The sequence below is a fragment of the Pleurodeles waltl genome, chromosome 3_1 (assembly GCF_031143425.1).
Source record: "Pleurodeles waltl isolate 20211129_DDA chromosome 3_1, aPleWal1.hap1.20221129, whole genome shotgun sequence".
Lineage (NCBI taxonomy): Eukaryota > Metazoa > Chordata > Amphibia > Caudata > Salamandridae > Pleurodeles > Pleurodeles waltl.
Genome location: NC_090440.1, coordinates 1,449,375,465 through 1,449,394,659, shown reverse-complemented (window position 1 = coordinate 1,449,394,659; position 19,195 = coordinate 1,449,375,465). Strand labels below are relative to the sequence as shown.

At 41.2% G+C, this 19,195-nt stretch overlaps 1 protein-coding gene across 1 annotated transcript in view; it reads right to left on the bottom strand.

The window, feature by feature from the left end:
* Positions 1 to 19,195, bottom strand: part of POU2AF1 (POU class 2 homeobox associating factor 1) — a 251,504-nt gene that overhangs the window by 6,523 nt on the left and 225,786 nt on the right. Inside the window, exons 2-4 of the mRNA XM_069225019.1 lie at positions 16,698 to 16,840; positions 8,149 to 8,191; positions 7,775 to 8,046 (exon numbers count right to left, since the gene is read on the bottom strand). Of these exons, the coding sequence (XP_069081120.1) occupies positions 7,775 to 8,046; positions 8,149 to 8,191; positions 16,698 to 16,840 (458 nt within the window). The remainder of the gene's footprint in view (positions 1 to 7,774; positions 8,047 to 8,148; positions 8,192 to 16,697; positions 16,841 to 19,195) is intronic.

Here is a 19,195-nt window from a genome sequence, read left to right as displayed (position 1 = left end):
AGGCAGCCAATTGTGCACCAGTACAGGGGGAAAGGACAGGAACGCAACGTATTTCATAAATACAATACATTGCTGCCCTTTCACATTGGTGTAGGGCATCTCAGCAAGAAAACTTGTGGTGCTGCCCTACGCCAATCCCCTATAAATATAAGTTAAAGTGTCACCAGACTAAAGGAATAATTTGTCTTAGCTGTTAAAGAGTTCCAGGAATTGTACTGAGTAGTGGCATGGAACTCTGTTGCCACTTACACTAAATTTAATTTAGAATAGGTTTGGGATACTTCTTCTAGGAGATGATCCATTTATACATATCACTTTACTGCTTAAAAAGCGTTGTATCTACCTGTATTTTATATATATATATGTATATATATTTATAAATATATCAGAAATTCACTGAAAAAAACAAAGGACACTGGGACGTTATAGTTATTTTCTGAATTTACACACACAAAACCATAAAAATTCAGCCATTATAGTTATAGTTATTTGAAGTAACTATAACTTACTGCCTAAGATAACTACAACGCACACTGCGCCATGCACAGTTTTCTTTTCAATAATGTGACTGCTAATGTTTCATCAATATTTTTAATAACGTTATAAAAGTTGTCATGAGTGCTGTAATATCTGTGGTAATTAGCAGTGCATGGCGATGGTGCGAGTTATAGTTAACGTACAACACAAGTTATAGTTAGTGAAACTATGTTAAGACAAAGGTTGCATCCAGCTGTCTAGGAGGACATTTTTAGCCTCTCACATTAGAACAGTACAGCTCCATTTTAGGGTATTTCAAGCTGAGGCTGAAAATCTATTCTGAAAAGGGTTGGTTGAGAGCCTTCCATGTTCCAATACATTCCTACTCCTACTCTGTCCTCTTCAGGCTCCAGAGAGGTGTAATAAGGTCTATATGGATGAGTGTGCACCCAAACGGACAGCTCTGTAGTAAAGACGAGTTAAGTAAAAGGTAACTCAAGATAATGGGGAGTCAGTGAAGACCCTACAGGCGGGGTGCTCTGTGAACCAAAAAATCAACCTTAGCATAAATCTTTAATTGAGCCCCATATTGCTTCATACAGGTGAACTTGGGAGCATATTTATTAGCCATTTTGCATCGCTCTTGCACCATGCAACGTGGTGGAAGACCGAAGCAAATGAAAAGTGGGATTTATGAAACCTTGTAAGACCACCTTGCATGACCATGTGTGGTTTCATAATTCTCAAGTAATATAACAAGGGCAAATTGCTGCATTGGTTACTCTACATCAAGGGGGTGTTTCCATGGAACCCTCATGCCTTTTGATGCACTTCCATATTTACAAAACCTGGTAAACTGGGAATGTGTCAAAAAGATACACCTTCCACGAGAGGCATAACGAGAAATATCTTTATTTCTCCTAATTTTTTTCTCTTTCTATATGTGCTACATTTTGCCGCACACGTAGAAAGCGGAAAAAGTCTCTTAGCATTGTTTTTGTGCAGGAAGGTATACCTACCTGCACAAAAACAATCCTGCATGCACCGCAGGCACCCTTGCACCATGGCACAAGACTGTCTGCTTTGGCGCTAGGCAGCCCATTGTGAGCCAACACAGGGTAAAGGACAGGAATTCGCCATATTGCCTTAAATACAGCACATTCCTGCCCTTTCCCTGTCACACAGTGCATCACAGCAAGGTAACTTACCGCAGTAAGGTAACTTACTGCACTGTGTGACTTGCTCATAAATATGGTGAGAAGTGAGCAAACATACATGTGTGTGTGTGTGTGTGCGTGTGTGTGTGTGTGAAAGAAAGTAAAGCGTAATACTTCGAACATATTAGCTAAACACTTTTTAGAGCTTTTCAATTGTGACCCATCCAGCTTTGAAAACATCTTACAGCCTTGCAGCTCACCAGAAAGATGTCAGTGTGTGTGCTTTCGATTACTAATGTGGAGCGGTGGAAGTTTAATGCACTGAAAGTAAATTTAACTACTGAATGGAAAACAACATGTAGTTGGGTTACTATGGGCAGTGGCAGGACCACAAGCACAGTAGTATCTGGCTTGGTGTAAGCAAATATTTGTCCCAAATTGCAGTTTTTGAAATTGACTGGATTGAATGAGATATTTTATTCCCATTAGAACATGAAGATTACACTATCAATTTCACTGTTTGGTTAATTAAGGCTTCCATAGTTGTGCTTCGATCAAGCAAGGAGGCTATTCGTTTTGTTTGAATTGAGAGTGATTAGTCAAACCCAGCTGAATTTAGTTAGGCAGGCTAGGTTTCATTTATTTGTATTTTTTGGTATTGAAAAATAATAATGATATTTCTTAGATAAAGCATAAGAATATTGGTACACATCCAGGATACTTCCTGGAGTTTTCATAGACAGACTGAAAACTGTGGGACCTAATATGGAATTGTTATGGGCAACCCTGGAAACTTTGGCGGGGCTTGATCTTGTTTTTCCTATCCAAAGCTACTGATCAATGCTGCTTAGGAAATTGCAAAAATAGTCTATGAACCCACGTTGAAAACCCAACTTGTTGACTGAGGATCCACATCCCCCTTAAATTTAAATTATGTCACGGTCGTGGATAGGTCCAAAACAAGGAATAGAACTGGTCTGTCTTTATCCCATATAGAAAAAGCATATTCAGAATCTTGAGGGTGATAGTATCAGTGCTGCATAGGGGGTTGATGCCTCCTGGATAATTTGTAATGAGCTTCTCTATGCCACTTTATTTAACATAAATTAATTGTACCTGATACAATTTTCATTAGTTTCTCATCATTCATTGTGCCTACGGAGGAGTTGATGTATCACCATCTGCTGTATCGTAGATGTAATGTTGTTTCGATAGTCCTGACAGGCACTGGGTCTCTGTTGGTCTGAGATATACTGATTTTTAGTTCCTCATTAGTGATGGGGAAGCCACAATGTATTACTTGTTTGTTAGGTGTAGTAGGTGATTGTTGGAAATTGCCCTTTTTGCAGGGTCATCCCCACTTTTTTTGCCCCCTGCTTCCTATTTTCTTTTTACCTGTCGCTGTTGGCTTTTGAACTCTGAGCACTTTACCACTGCTAACCTGTGCTAAAGTGCATATGCTCTCTGTGTAAATTGTATGTAATTGGTTTATACATGATTGGCATATTTGATTTACTAGTAAGTCCCTAGTAAAGTGCACTAGAGGTGCGAGGGTCTGTAAATCAAATGCTACCAGGGGGCCTGCAGCACTGTTTGTGCCACCCACTTGAGTAGCTCTGTAATCATGTCTCAGACCTGCCACTGTAGTGTCTGTGTGTGCAGTTTTAACTGTAAATTCGACTTGGCAAGTGTACCCACTTGCCAGGCCTAAACCTTCCCTTTTCTTACATGTAAGGCACCCCTAAGGTAGGCCCTAGGTAACCCCAAGGCCAGGGTGCATTGTATGGTTAAGGTAGGACATATAGTAATGTGTTTTATATGTCCTGACAGTGAAATATTGCCTAATTTGTTTTTCACTGTTGCAAGGCCTGTCCCTCTCATAGGTTAACATAGGGGCTACCTTTAAATCTGATTAAAGTGCAGATTCCCTTTGGGAGTGGATGGACAGGCGGAGTATGGGGTCTCTGACCTCACAATTCAAAAATACATCTTTTAGTAAAGTTGATTTTAAGATTGTGCGTTTGAAAAATCCAGTTTGAGAAAGCGAGCATTTTCTTGCTTATACCATTTCTGTGACTCTGCCTGTTTTTGAATTCCCTGTCTAGCTCAGTTTGACAGTTGGGCTGGTTGCACCTCACACTAGACAGTGACACAAAAGGAGCTGGGGTGTAGTCAGCATTTCCTGATGAGCCATCTGTACTAGGAAAGAGGGGAGGAGTGGTCACTTACACCTGAAAGTGCTGTGCCTGTCCTCACACAATGCAGTCTCCTACCCCCTGGTGAGTGTCTGGGGCCTGGCCTGGGCAGGATTTCACATTCAACAGAGATTTTACTTTGAAGTAGACCTACTTCAAAGGGGACATTGGGTATAAGAAGGGCACCAAAAACCACAGACTTTAGAACACTTCTGGAAACAAGAGGAACCTCTGCCAGGAGAAGAGCTGAAGAGCTGAGGAGATGTCCTGCCCTGCCTGTGACTGTGCTTTGTGGAGCTACCCTTCAGTTGCTGCTTCTGCCAGAGTAAGAGGGCAAAGACTGGAGTTTGTTTCCCTTCCATCTTGTGAAGAATTCTCCAAGGGCTTGATTTAGAGCTTGCCTCCTGTTGTTTGAAGTCTCAGGGACAGTAAAGACTTCGCTCTGCCAGCACCTGGAGTCTCTGGAGAGACCATTCAAATATAAAGAAGTACACTGTTCCAAAAAGACTCTATTCATAGGAAAATACTGGGTGCGATCCAAATATTCCAGGAGCAAGAACCCTCATGCATCACACTGGATGACTGGCATCATCATTGGGAAAGCTCCTCATCAGGCTGGTGCTGCAATGCCTGACGGGCTCCCCCGATGGGGTGCTCTAAACCAAAATGCTCAAATAGTAGCACAAGAGAAAAATTCAAAGTGAGTACCCAGTATTTGGCACCCAAGTGTTGATGGAGAGAAAAGGAAAAATCATTAAAATTGGTTCCCCGTCACAGACCATGAATCATTGATTTAATCAGCAATTGATATGATGGGGACCAAGATTAAAAACGCAAGAGAGGAGTACTAGGTGAATGTAATGGTCACCTACTCACACGATTTGAAGGAGGAGAAAACCAATTGTGGAAACTCACTCAACTAAGTCTACATGTTTCGCGTCTAGGTGGTCCAGCCGGATCCAGTGACGCTTCATCAGGACAAAAAACTTCCCCAAAAAACTAAACTTGAAGTAGTAAAAGTTTTTTCACTTACTCAGTTCAACTCGTAAGATAAAGTTACCCTAGATAAATGTAAACAAAAACCATGATAAATCAACGTGAGTGAGAATACAGTCACAATTTTTTTTTATATATAGTGCATTTACTAACTAGAAGTGCTCAAAAGCAAACACTCATGTGATAAAATTTAAAAAAATGATTCTGCTTACCATCCCCAATTTCAGAATAGGGTTCAATAAGGATCGCTTGTCAGAAATAGGACCTAAAATTCAGTGGATTAATAATCATATAGAAAAAGCCATGACACAATAAGTTCAATAGACACTCTACTCGCAATGAGTCTAATTATATTAATAATACCAACCATGGTTCTAGATGCCTAGGTACAGTCTTAAATGAAGGGAATTTAAGGAAACAAACTACTCGTGTAAAGTTCTCAAATGTCACCTTTCTCTTGTCAAACACAACAATGCTGTTTGATGAATTATTGATCTCAAACAAAATTATATCGGGAAAATACCGGCCGTCATACTGAATTAACAGTATGATATTGAATTAGGAACAAGTGTATTATCCTTCGCTTAATCTATGTCAAACAAACCCAATGGAAAAACCTAAGCCCGCGACGGTATTGTGTATCAGAAAAAAATCGGGGAATGATTAAAGTGAAAAAAACCCAGACTTTGATCTCTCGATTGCGCCAGGACTTACTTTAGGTATCCGTGTGTAGGCAGTATCACCTACCCGTCTGACGCGCGTCCTCCAAACACGGGCGCAGCGTCTGGTCGGGTCTTTTCAAAAGAAACAGATCCGCGGGACCCGGAAGCCGACATCGGCTCCCGTGGTCACTGACAACAAAAACGGACTACGGGTAGTTTGAAATAGTCAAAAGTGACATTGGCCCGTAATAATAGCGAATCATTAATAATCATAACACGATGACCTTCGCAGGCCCAACGCCGCTGCAGCCCCGCTGAAGTCCACGACTCCGTGGAAGTCGCTGCACCACGTCGTGATCGACGCCGCTCGAAGGGCGTCGCTTTTGCATAGATGTGAATACTTCATTTCCATGTTCTAGCAATAATGCTGCCTGTAGGTAAGAAGTACCAGTTGTTTTGACCCTCCACTTGCATTCTTTAAGATGCAGTAAAGGGGTCAAGTGTAGTTAACTATAGAAGCAGCACTCATTTCTGTGGATGCAATGAATAAATAAGACTTCTTTTCATATTGTGTCTATGTTTTTCATACCGCATTTTTAATGATGAAGGTGGTATTAGTGGGACGTGGGGCATCATTTACAGTAACCTCCTCCATGAACTGTACACTGCAATGCGTTACTGTTTAGTTTTAGAAGCATTTGTCATAATTGATTTACCTGCACTTGTGTGAATATAGGGGCTGATGCTCTTGTTATGGAGTTCTCCGTCTTGTTCAAACACAATATACTTATCATAAAATGCATTCAGGCCCTAATACGATATTGCTAAGGACGGCAACAAACAAATATATGAGAACTGACATTATCTGTGTTAGCAGGATAAGCACCTTTTGTGATGTCATTGCAGTCCAAGGTAACGTTCAAAAGTATGAAATGCAGACGAGCCTGGTTACTTTACTTTAGATATCAGAGCTACACAAAATCTGCCCGACCATACCTGCGTACAGGGTGTAGTCCATTCTCTCAGTATTGGGGAATTATCACCTCCTCATCGCCCTAAGCCAAAAGCCCCCATCCTCAATTTTACTGGTGGGATGTGTCTCATTCTTCGTAAGCCATAATGCTCATTCAGGCTCATTATCCAGTACTTCGGTCTCCAACATGGCTCCATGAAGCCCTGACTATATTTTCAAGGTAACCAATGACTACATAAACATTTTGGAGTTAGCTGTATTGTGTACACATTAATCATTTCTGCAAATAATGAAAAATGGCATGGATGTACTCCTTGAGGCAAAACAAGGGCACTCACGGAATATTGAAATGTTTTATTATTTCCCCCCCTGCTGCTGGTAAATAATCCTTATTGCAGTAAATAACTGTTTGCTTGATACATGGGATAACATAACTCCAAGTAGTAGATTGTAAAGGTGTTGCAAATTATCAAGAGGCTCTGTGACCATACAGAGGAACAAGAATGAAGGCCGAGTTCCTTTATAAGGTCATGAAATTCCAAGGTTACAAACAGAATCTATTTAATGTACATTAGAGGGCATCTGTTCTGTTAAATAGATGGTCACACAATCACACTCCCCACAAGCCGCTTAAGGCCTTGGTGTCTAGCTATTTCATATGAATTTGATAGTACGGCTGCAAACTTTATGAATAAAAGTAGAGTCTGCAGTGCGAAATTAACCACATCAAAAAGCAGTTAGCAATTTGTTGTAAAACAAATATTAGAATCAGTTTGATGTTAGGTTAAAATAATGCTTTATCAGAATGTGCACAATTTGTACAAGTATTACACCATACAGTAATGACCTTTAGCCTGCAAAAAATAAATATGTTGCCATAAATATCTCCTTTCTACTGATCAGTGTTGGTTTTAGGAAAGAGATCAGAAGAAAAAAACTGTTCTTGTTTTTGTTGTTTAAACTTAGCTGTAATTATGCTTTGCAACCTGCCTTTCACATTGGTTGTTGACTCTGGCAGAAGGCATTGTGATGCCCTGACTTAACTTTAATAACTTATTGCAGTTGAGCACCTTTATCACTTCATTATTAAAGGTGACTGCAGATGCTGCATCTAGACTGTATTCAGGAATTAGAGACAGGTTTTGAACAGGGTCTTCAGGCTCCCATTTAATATAGACTTAATATACAATACCAATAGTAGTTGTCCACCAATTCTCTATAATGGCATTCATTTTCGATCACTGAAGGGTCCATAGCAATGCAACCAATACATACCAAACATTCAAATCATAATGCCAGTAGAATACCTCTTACCGCAAAATTTGTCAGGAGCGGCTGTGAAGCATAAGTCAGCACAGACGATGATCCAACCACAGTGTAGGTGGGGCACATTGGCTGAACATATACGTCACCTGTATAAGGGCAGCTGACCATTTCATGAGAAGTGTAATCTGTACATGCCGCCCATTGGGCCAAAGGCTGTAGAGTACCAGAAGATGGTTGAGAAATCCATCCCGTGTACAGACCTCCTTCATCGGTCATCGGAAGTTGAGATGTTGTTACAGCTAAATCAATGCAGTGTGGGTCTAATATAAGCAGACAGATAGGCAAGAGTTAATAACCGTGAGAAATAATTTGAATCTCATTCCAAACAAGATTGAAAATAATACAAAGGGGTTGATTTTTACCAATGGTTGAATATCCTGGAATTGATTGATGGGGTAGCGTAACCTAAAGCAAAGAAGAAAAAGGCAGTGATGAACAAAGGTTATCCAGTGTGAGCAGAAGTGATTTTATGTGAGATTTGGTACACAAACGTCACGATAACTCTGGATCAAAATTCACAGAATACTGTAGGAGCCACCTGTGTTTAAAGAAGATCGGCCTTCTGAGACCTAATCAATTACACATGTCTCCAGATTCTAGAGCCAAGTTTATGCTCCCCAATCTGAAAGGTAATCTATTTTCCTTGTATATAATCCATTTTCCTTGACTTGTCTCTTACACATCTGTAATCAGAACTAATTCCATTTGATTTATGCTGATCTATTTTTCTGTATAGTAAATCAGCAACAATTTTGTTGCTGTCTTCCTCCAAGGCTTCTGGATTATGTGGTATAAAGAAGATTCGTTTCACACAAAAATGTGATACATTAATTCTAAAATGTACTTCATTTCTTACGAATTAGGAAATCATGTTGCATTTGTGAAAATCTTGTGAGTTTGTCTAAGTATATAAAGCTCTTCGTATTGGCCACCTCTCCTACTGCATCCATTTCACATTTAAGTACCTTTTCCTGCAGCCTTCTAACAGACAGTTGAGATCAGGGTCCAGATTTATTATTATGTTTGATCAAAGGCAGAGCGGCAACCAAAGGGAGAGTGAGAATATGCACCATATCTATTGCGATTGGTGCATTTTTTCTCTCCATGCCCCAAAGTACACACCATTGAGCACTACTGCATAGGTGTCTGCATTCTTGAAAGCATAGCATTTGTGGAAGGGGACGCTTCCAGTACAAAAACTATTCTTTGAGACTTTTCCAACTTTGTATGTGTTCTGTACAAAGTAGCACACATGCAACATTGGAAGAAAAAGGAGAAATAAAAATACTCCTCCTCATTATGCCTGCCCCTAGATGGCATAATATTTTTGCACAAATCCTTGACTACAAATGTTAGTAGATAGGGATATGCATCAAACCCATTTGCAGTAGTGAGGGATCACCTACATGCCACTCATGAAATTCCACTGGACGGAAAGTAGTCTAAAGGAGCAAACAGCACAACTTTGCATTACTTTGGAGTACTTTCCAAAACAAATCCTGATTTTTGTTAGATGGTAAATCCCACCTCAACACTTTGTGCCAGATTTTTGTCACTTTTGTGATGAAAATGCAGTGCAAAGCATTAGTAAGTCTAGACCATAGTTGATTACATTAGTGTATACATAGAGCAAACATTTTGGCTAGTAAATTTGGGCTCTTTTCCAATTGTTCAGGTTAGTGCTAATTACAAATCAAAGCAGTAAGCAATATTAGTTATTTTGCCTTCCTTTACTGTTGACCCACTCACTAATCCATCATCTACCAAGACAATAAATTACTAACATAGTATAATACAAAACATACCTTAAATATCTATGCTCAGTAGTATTGCTTTGTATCGATGATTATAACCTTTACATTCTCTCCTAAATATAATCCAACCACGTGTTGGAGCTCTCACTAAACACATCAACAGAATAAGGCCTGCTCAGAGTTAATTCATGAAGTATTAACTTGTGTCCTTTGCCTAATGTCCATGCTTTGTATTCCAGCTTTAAGGATGGAAACTGCAGATCCCACCATTTACAGTGGAACATGTTAACCATTTGAGTGGATCATTTGTGTTTTGCACACCCAAACTATTGACACATATGCTTAGGAAGCATAGCTTTGTCACAGAGAAAAACACAATCTGTAATAATGACAACAGCATTTACTATAAACACTATGGGCCATATTTATCATTTATTCTTGTACCAGAGCAAAGCAGCATATCTTGCTGCTCTGCGCTACTTGAAAGAGAGAGGGTAGAAATGTTGCATGTCTGCACAAAAACAATCCTTTGAGGGGTTTTCCTGTTCTACATGTTCTGTGGCATGCAGCACACATAGAAAAAGAAAGAAAATATGAGAAATGAAGATATTTCTCCTCATTACACTAACCCTGGGGAGGTGTAGCATTTTGACATATTCCAATGTCTACCACTCATGATAAATCTAGGAATGCACCAAGATCCATGGGTGGATATGTGGGAATGCTCCACCATCGGAACGTTCCACACATGAAATGCCTCCCTGGGACAGAGTTATTCAAGGCAGCGACCGTTACTCCAGATTTACTAAGCACCACAGGGCCAATCAAGGTGGCTTTGCTTGGGTTGGTAAATCTCATCATGGTTTTGCATCAGCCTTGCATTACCCTGCGTGGTGCAAGGGCAAAACAAAACTTTGGTAAATGTGTCCTTAAATTGGCAGATCCCCTCACAGTCACTTTTCATAAATTTTGAAAGAGAACGCACAAATAGAGAATGTATGGCTAGCATTATGCTGCTTTAGACAACAATGAATGTAACATGTTCCCCATCCCTGGAGGATGCACATGAACAACGCCACACAGGAGCTGCATTCAAACAATAATTTATTCATTGTCGTTCACTCATGTACTGTGCATTACTTCATACATTCTGTTAACCACACCCTATTACCTCCCTTCCATTGTGTACTTCCTGTTCAAAGTCTACCCAGAAACATGAGGGCTCTAGTGCACATACCTTCAAGATGCCACATCTCACCCTTTGTTAAATGAAAAGTGGTAACAACACCAAGATGACATTTTCTCAATTAATAGGCAAGGCACTCTTGCTTGTCTGCCAGCTTGGGTGGCTCAAGATGAGGTTCACCTGGATTGGATGACAGCACCATAGACTCAGGCTCCTGAGCTTGACCAGCTGGCAGGGTGGTTTCACGTACAATTTCAGGCCTCGATGAGTGTCTCGGAAGGTGTTTGAAATATGAGGTGTCCTGAGTGGTGGATTGTCCAGGACAGTGTGCTGTCACCATATGTGCTTTGCACTGCACAACCTGTAAAGTAGTAGTAGTGAAAGGAGTGTCAGTTTCCATTTCTGTTTCTCCTTTGTCAAAAACTATCTCTTGGGCATGGTGACACTGATCTGCATATGTTTCCATTTTTCGCTTTCAAGCTGTGTCAGTATCTGGAATCTTGTCAGTATTCACTCATCGATCTGGAGTCCATTGAGATAGTTTCATTTTGATATCCTTCCCAAATAGCAAGATGGCTGGACTCTCATCAGTTGTGGAGTGAGGAGTTGATCAATAGGCTCGAAGGGCCTGACACATAGCGTGGTTCAAACCTATTCCCTCCATGGTCGTTTGATGAATAACTCTCTTGAGGGTGTCCAGGAATCTTTCAACTACCTCTTTGGCTTAAGACCAAGAGAGGCATACTCTGTTGGTGTTTGACATTGAGATAGACAAGGAATTCTTTGAAATCATTGCTGTTAAAGGATGGGGAATTATCAAATTTGAGAATTTCAGGAATGCCCCATGTTGCAAAAATGTCATCAAGTTGTTTCATGGCTTTATCATGGATCGTCGAGGATACATCTTTTACAAAGAGAAGCGTAAACATTTGTCCATGACTACTATGAGATGGTGTCAATTTCCTAAAGGCCAAAAACAGTCAACAGCAACTCTCTCCCAAGCATGGGCAGGAAGATGAGACACTGTTACTGGATGTTGCGTCACTTTTGGTGATAGACTGTGGCAAATGTGGCATGTCTTCACCTCTTTCTTGACCCCCTGATCTGGTGGAGGGAACCACGCTCAATCTATTAGTGCTCTTTTAGTGGTCACAACTCCACTGAGTCCTTCATGGGCCAGCTCGATGACCTGATGTCTGAGTTTTTCCAGGTATGACAATTCTCGAACCTCTTAACCTTCTCGAGTGACTGCTAACTCATCCTAAACGTCCTTGATTTTTTGGAATTCAACATCATTGGCCAGGGTCAGATCTTTCGCCTCCACGATTGTGTGGTAATCAGTTCATTGATTACATTCATGTCTTTGTCTGCATTGGTTGCAGAAAAAATCTGTTCCACAGATAAAGCTGCTGGTGTGCTGGAATGCACAATAAAGTTGAGATAGGCCTCAGCTGTCTTGGATTTTGGACTGCAACAATACAGCAGCACTCATGAAACATAGTCTGCTGATTTGTGTACAATTCCATAGTCATATTCTTGAAGTCTTAACCCTCACCTCTCTATGCAAGGAGGTATCTTATCCTTCGTCTTCCAAAAAAGTTTAAGCAATGCCTGTGGTCAATGATGGTAAATCATTTTCCATAGAGGAGCACATGAAAGTGTTTGCAGGCCCACTCCACAGCCAATATCTCCCTCTCTGGTTGAGAGTAAGCACCTTCTGTACCAGACAGGCTTCAACTGGCATAGGCAACAGTGTGCCTTGGAGCATTTGGATGACCACTGTATTGAGCAAGGATTGCACGTAGCCCAACTGGCATCACATCAATCATTATTTCAGTATGTGTCAACACCAGGACAGTGCGCACTCTATGGGCAGGGTAATGCAGAATGACAAACCTTATGCAATGTAGTAATTCATGCATTGTGTGTGGATATTACATACTAACTTTTTGCATTACAGGTATTTATCTTGACATGTCTTTAATAATGTTTGTAAGGTATTGTTCATTTTCAAGCTTGTTTATTTGCAAGCCTTTCCTTCAGCCTGGCTAGGGTGTGGCATGTGGGCGGGGCATGGGTTTATTTAAGGAACCCAGCCCAGCTCCACGTGCTCACTATTCAGAGGTCCTGGTGTAGAGCAGCAGCATTTTCCACAGTTCCTGTTCCGGAGGCCTAATTGGACATTTCCTGGCCCTGTCCTCATTATCTTGCTGATCTTCAAGCAGGGCGGTAAGGCGGAGTTCGGGACAGACCTCTACTCCATTTTCTATAAACTTTTGACTTTTTGGCTTTGTGATTTTACTGTGTGTGTGGTTTACTCTTGGCACTTAACCCTTGCATTTTGGATCGGCAGAGTGCGCGATTATTTTGAGGCATTTGGATCTTGATGGTTGAATAGGCAACAGTGAGTGCGAAATTCATTCTTGGCAATTAACCCTTGCAGTTCGGATCGGCAGAGTGTGCGATCATTTTCAGGCATTTGAATCTTGATGGTTGAATCAGCAACAGTGTGCGCGATTCATCCTTGCTATTGTATTCTTAACTCTTACTTCCACAGGTCTCCTTCCCCGCTGTTCCCAACCTAAACCCCATCCCCTGCTTGGCCATTCTTTAACTCTGTGCTGTAACGGCTAGTAGAGTTTGGAGCTGCCAAGAAGTGGACATATTGGGAACAGGCGCAAACCCCGAGGATCCGGTCTCACTGACAGTATGTAACTTGAGGTCAATGTAGGCCATTTCCATTGCATTCTCAATTGCATGTTTAATGTATTTGAAACTCTGATGGTGATCTGGAGACCACTGGAAGGGTACATTGTGCTTAGTCAACTCTCTCAGTGGAGCAATCACAGTAGCAAAGTTGCAGATATCTTTTGAGCAATAACTGACCAGGCTTAAAAAGGATCTCACCAGGGTGACATTTTTTGAGGGGTAGGAGGAGCTTTTTTCAATTGCATGATCATGTCTGCTATGTGTGGACCAGGATGTCTCTCCCTCTCAATGGCTTTGTTTTCCTGGCACATATCAACACAATTGCACACCGCTCTGCTACTCTACTTTTTTGGAACTACTACTATTGGTGAAAGACATAGAGTGGGACTTGTGGAGCTTTCAATGATGTCATGTTTTAAGAGGGCTTCCAAATCTTTCTCTACAGCTTCTTGTAAATGGAAAACAACTCTGGGGTGCCACTGAGTAACAGGGTGAATGTCTGCATTAATATAAAGCTGTACTTTCATTTTCTTGACTATTAAAAGGCCATGGAACAGCAACAGGAATTGGCTTGTAATTTCCGATTAGACACAGAGTAGTTGAGGGATGTCAGTACCCTATCAGTGGTGATGGCAAAGCTGAGTAAACAAGCACTCAACAAAGTTCCTTATAGAAGGTGAATGGGTATTTGCACCAATGTCTTTTTGTATTGTCACGAAGAACAGCCCTTGGCTTTGCAGTGGGTCTGAAGCAGCCCAAGTACATACCTTTGTGCCTGGTGGAAAGAGGTGAGGTACAGGAGAAAAGCTTGTTAAACGTTTTTATTGGCATGATATTAATTGAAGCACCACTGTCTATACTGAAGGTTATTGGGTGATCATTTACCTTTATCTTGAACAGTGTCCAAATGACGTTTGCCGCTCTGGTGAACTTTCTTTAAATTATGATCCTCTTTACAGACAGCTAACCCCACATGTGCAAGCCATCTTTTGGTGGATATAATCAGTGCACATTCATCTTCTTCGTTGGTGCTTGATAGTGACGTTGGCAAATCTTTGTATGATGAGCTCGATGATCATTGATTTTGCCTGGTTTCTATTTGTCGTAACTGATGTTACTTTTTGGTTTTATGGGTGTAGAGCAAATGCTTCTGGAAAGTTTTCACACCCATTTTCTCTTGCCTTCATGACACATTCAAATTTTCTTTGGCCCGGAACACAGTTATGAAGTGGTTCTTTCTTCCACAACCTTTGAAAATTAGTCCCATGGTGTGACATTTGCCTACAGGGAGAAATGAAAATCCACATCAGAAACATGGTTTTCTTTACTTTGAAGATGTCAGCCTGTGTGTGTCCTGTTTATGCTTGTGCTTACTTTTCACTGTAACACCGATTCATGGTGTGCCATTCCTGCTTGCAAGTCAGCAGCTTGTTGATCTGCTTATTTGTCTGCTCTTGCATCCATCAGCATTTTCTGCAGACTGTGTGTTTCTATTACCATGCGCCTTCTAAATGGGTCCAAAAGGAAGCCATCAATGATTCTGAGGCACATGGCTTCTTTGTCAGTAAAGTTGCGGAAAAGCCACTAAGGCTTTTCTTACCTTTAGGTACAATTTCACATCAGCCCATGAGAGTTTCTTTATTTCACTCTATCACCTGCAAGTTTGTTTACATATTTGATGATCTTGTTGTCCTCTTCCTCTAGTGCATCTATGAAGTTGTTGAATATTTCAATCCACGCAGTCCACCAGGCACAGATGTTTTGCTTTTTGGAAGTATTGAAAGGTAGTGGTGGCTTCAGGAACATATTCACATTATTTTTCGCAGTCCCTTCTGACGTCATTAAGAGCAATGCTGTTCAGACAGCTTTGAGCATGCAGAGTGGCACAGACAACTTCTTCAAGCAGAGGTCACGGGAAGAGTGTGCATCGCTGGGTACCTTATTCACCCTTGACAGTGAGTACATTTTCTGTCTTCAGTACCTTGTTGATAAAACTGATATTTCTTGCTTCCTCTGAATAATTATTCTGTATTTGATGCATGATGCAGTGTCTCTATCAATCACTTCCTCAGTAGGTTTGGTGGGTGTTTTGAAACATGCTCCTTTGCAGGGTACTCTATCTCTTCCATGGCCCTGCAAGGGCTGGAGCAGACCTGTGACTCCACATATGCCAGTCGCAGACCAGTCTAATTTGATTTTGGGCACATGTGGTAGGCATGCACAGTTTGCCGTTTTGTTTCAAACTCTCAAGGAGAGCATTATTGTCTCTTCAGAGCATGCAGCCCCTACTTATTGCCAGGTGTAGCATCTTCCTCAACTCTGGAGCATACAAATTACACATGAATAATGCCACACAGGAGCTATATTCAAATGTTACTTTATTCATCGTCATTCACTAACATGCTGTGCATTAAATCACACCACACCTCAGCACTTCTAATCCAATGGGTACGTCCTGTTCATAGTCTGCTCAGAAACATGAGGGCTCTAGTGCACTTACCTTCAAGATGCTACAATGAACATATATATGTTCTGCCTGTATGTAACCCAGAGAAAAATATCAATAGTCTTGAATATCTCACATGAAGAAGCTTCTAAGCATGGATGAACATCTCACTAAGAACTTTGTAGGAGCTTTGTGAATTTGTCTCTGAAAGATGTGTGCTGTACAAATGTTTGTGGACCAATTAAACTACCAATTAAACAGACTGCAGAGTCTGGCAGGCTAGGAAAAATTTGTCTAAGTCTCAGATTACTAGAAGGATGGTGGTATTTTAAGCAACAAATTGGCAAAGTAACTTTTTCTACATTTATGAATGTTATGAACATAAAAGAACATTTGAATTATGGAGCTCCATTGGAGACAATGTAGTGCCTCAGGACCAATAATTGCTTGTCAAGGCTTTCTGCTCCAACATTCCAATATCTGTCTTTCTGTTTCTCCCTTTCAAACATTCTATCCTCAATAGGTGGAATATTCAAATAACCTATTAGCCGTTCTGCCTCAGGTGATGCCAGTTGTTAAATGCCCTATCCCTCATTATAAGCCTTTAAGAACCTGAATTTCCTCCTCTGCAAGCTATAATAAAATCCTTTAAAATTTGGAGCTCAAAAGTTCATTTGGTTAGTTTGACTTGGGGGCAGATCTGTACGTAGGGTAAAGTCTGTGTAAGAAATGGTCATCCATTTAACTTTCTGCACTGGATAAAATGAAGACTTTGCCAGATACAAGATTTTCTCAAATAACTTTCACTGATCTTACTGTGGGTGCTGGGACTGCATCAGGAATATTGAAGCAGCTTGCATTGCTCAAAGTCCCTCGTTTCCTCTTCAGTAATTCTTTCACTGGTTCTTTCACACGGACTCCTTGATATGGACGCTGCTGTTGGGGGTCAGATCTTGCAGCTAGAAAAAAGGTTTTGCAGTGAAGCGTTATTGTCAAACTCAATACAAGCTGTACAATGTTTTAACTGCATAAAAATTAATGGATCATGGCAATTAGCAAAGACATTTTCATGATGATTTCCATGTTAGTGAAGTTCAGCCGCTGTTTAAAAAGAAATATACCAAATATTCTTAGGTAAGCCCAAAGAAACTTTTAGGAAGAATCTTACTAATAACATCTGTAATATTTGTTGCAATTACAATCATGTAACTGCATTGTCAAGATAACAAATAAATAGATAATAGAACTAACTTATGTTTTCCATGGAAACTACTGAAAAATGTGTAATTATTTGTCGGTAAATTAGGGATGGGATTAGTGTTCTGTTCCACCCTCGAAATTGGGAGAATTTTGCCAACTCTACGTTACTTTGTAACGCAGAGTTCTAGCCAAATTCCGCTGTTGTACTTCACCATTTCTGCAGGGTCATCCCCAAACGTTTTACCTTCCTCCTCCCCTTTTTGCTGAATTTGTTTTGTTTGTTTTATCCACATAGGCATATTTAATTTTCGTATAAGTCCCTAAGAAAGCGCCCTTTATGTGCCCAGGGCCTATAAATTAAATGCTACTACTAGTACAGCTGCAGCATTGATTGTGCCACCCACTTCAGTGGCCCTATTCACATGACTCAAGCCTGCCACTGCAGAGCCTGTATGCAGTTTTAAACTGCCATATCGACCTGGCAAGTTAACCCTCTTGCCAGGCCAGACCCTCTTTTTTAATATATATAAGTTGCCCCTAAAGTAGGCCCTGGACAACATCGATGTCCAGGCAGTGACAAATTTTTTACTTTGTTTTTCACTACTGCAAGGCCTTTATCTCTCATAGGTTAACATTGGGGTTGCCCTAGCACATACAATAAGTGTAATTTATATTTGGTCTCAGATAGATATTTCAAGCTTTGTATCTCTGGACTCACAATTTAAAACTGCAACTTTTGTTAAAGTTCAATTTTAAGTTGCACGCTGGAAAATGCTATGTTTAGAAAGTAGGCATGTTATTACTTTAACCAATTCTGTGCCTCTGCCTGTCCCTGAATACACGTCTGAGTAGATGACAGCTGGACTCTTGTGCATTCCATCTAGACAGCCACACATAAAGGAAGCTAGATGTGCCTGATGGGCCATCCAGATCCTGATGTGCCATTAACGTATTGATTGATTATCCTGGGCAGGATGGTAGGGAGGAGCTGACACACCTGAAAAGGCTGGATCATAAGCCCTCACAAAGGGCTGCTTTACCACCTGTAGTATAGCTGGAGCCAGGGAAGGAAGAGCAGGGACTTAGTGCACTTCAATTGCCTCTCTTTGAAGTCTCCCCCACTTCAATGGCAGAACTGGGAATAAGTACTGGATCCCAAACACCTCCAAATCAGTACATTACTGAACCTGAGGACACTCTGCCAGGCAAAAGGAGTGCTGTGATGCTAAAGGGGCTGTCACTCTGCTGGAGCTCTGATAGACTTTGCTGGACTCCTTCTTTGATGTGTCCGCCATGCTGTCTGCTGCCCTCCCTGCCTGGGAGTGAGAAAGACTGGACCTGCATCTGTACATCCCCAGAAAGATCCAAGGGCTTGAGGTCTTGCCTCCTGTTCTGAAATCTGAGGGATGTCAAAGACTTCATTTTCCTCTGCTACAGCTGCTGCAGTCTCCCTACTGTGAGTCCTGTTTTGCCAAGTGGTGCCAATTACAACTTGGGCCCTTGGGAGTGAGTTCTGCAACTGTTATCTACAGAAACCCATGTATTGCTGTCACTGTGCCAATCGGAAATACTGCATCCTTTCTCGATAATGACGCATCGCCGCTGAGGGCAAAGACAATGCGGCACCCACTGTGCGACTCGGAACCTTCGCAACGCCCTCTGCCCCAACTCATTTCCTTTGCACTGCCAGCTGTGCCGATTGACAATAAAGCACCACATTCATTGTAAAGTGTTCGGCACCGTACCTCGAGGACACCGCATCAGCAACTGCGAGGCTCAATGATGATGCATCTCCGACTGTGTGAATCGGAACCAATGCATCTCCTTCACATTGCCACCCCCACCCCCGCTCCTCACATAGGATCTTCTAAGTTGACAAAATCTTCCATACAAGGTACTTTTTCAGTGGGACAAGGTTGGTCCCTGTAGCTGGCCCATGCTCAATCATGGTCAGCCTGAACGTTTGGATTTACCCCTGTCTAGTGCGACCAGGTAGCCCTGGTTGGAGATTTAAGTTTCTATATTCTTCAAAATTTCATATCTTAAGTTCTACTTATTTGATTTTTGCTCTTCTGGTTTTATTTTGTTCATCAAATTTAGGTCTGTCTTTCTAT